At 36.3% G+C, this 430-nt stretch overlaps 1 protein-coding gene across 1 annotated transcript in view; it reads right to left on the reverse strand.

Annotated features, from left to right (window-relative positions):
- Positions 1-298: 298 nt before the first annotated feature.
- LOC119591168 (glycerol-3-phosphate acyltransferase 3-like) overlaps positions 299-430 on the reverse strand; it is a gene marked incomplete in the record, with an annotated part of 9,730 nt that continues 9,598 nt past the window's right edge. Inside the window, 1 exon segment of the mRNA XM_037939877.1 lies at positions 299-376. Within this exon segment, the coding sequence (XP_037795805.1) occupies positions 299-376 (78 nt within the window).

Below are 430 nucleotides of genomic sequence, written 5' to 3' on the forward strand. Positions count from 1 at the left end.
TTTTTGTAAGCTTATTCGCACAGCCGTATGGCAATGTTTTAATCTTATCTTGCCCTGTGTATAAATATTTTAATGTGTGTTTAGGTACAAGATTACTTGGTTGCGTATTGCGTATGAGGTAATGTAGGTCTAATTATTTAAGGCATAAGGTTTATATTTATTGTTCTCGGTATCCATGTAAGCTGTAACATATCTGTATATATTTGCCAGTTAGCCTATGCATATAAGCATTTGATAGAACAGAGAAAGTGAACGATGAACTGTTTATCGAATTAAATGCTTGCTTTCGTATTCAGCTTTATGGTCTGTGTTCTGTGAGTTCTGCCTGATAACTAATCTTATTTTCCACCACTGTACGGCCTGTACTGCGAAAAGGCTGTAGATGTATTGCAGAAACTTCGAAAAGATTTGAGCTCTGAATGCCGCCATG

Source organism: Penaeus monodon, chromosome 28 (assembly GCF_015228065.2).
Source record: "Penaeus monodon isolate SGIC_2016 chromosome 28, NSTDA_Pmon_1, whole genome shotgun sequence".
NCBI lineage: Eukaryota > Metazoa > Arthropoda > Malacostraca > Decapoda > Penaeidae > Penaeus > Penaeus monodon.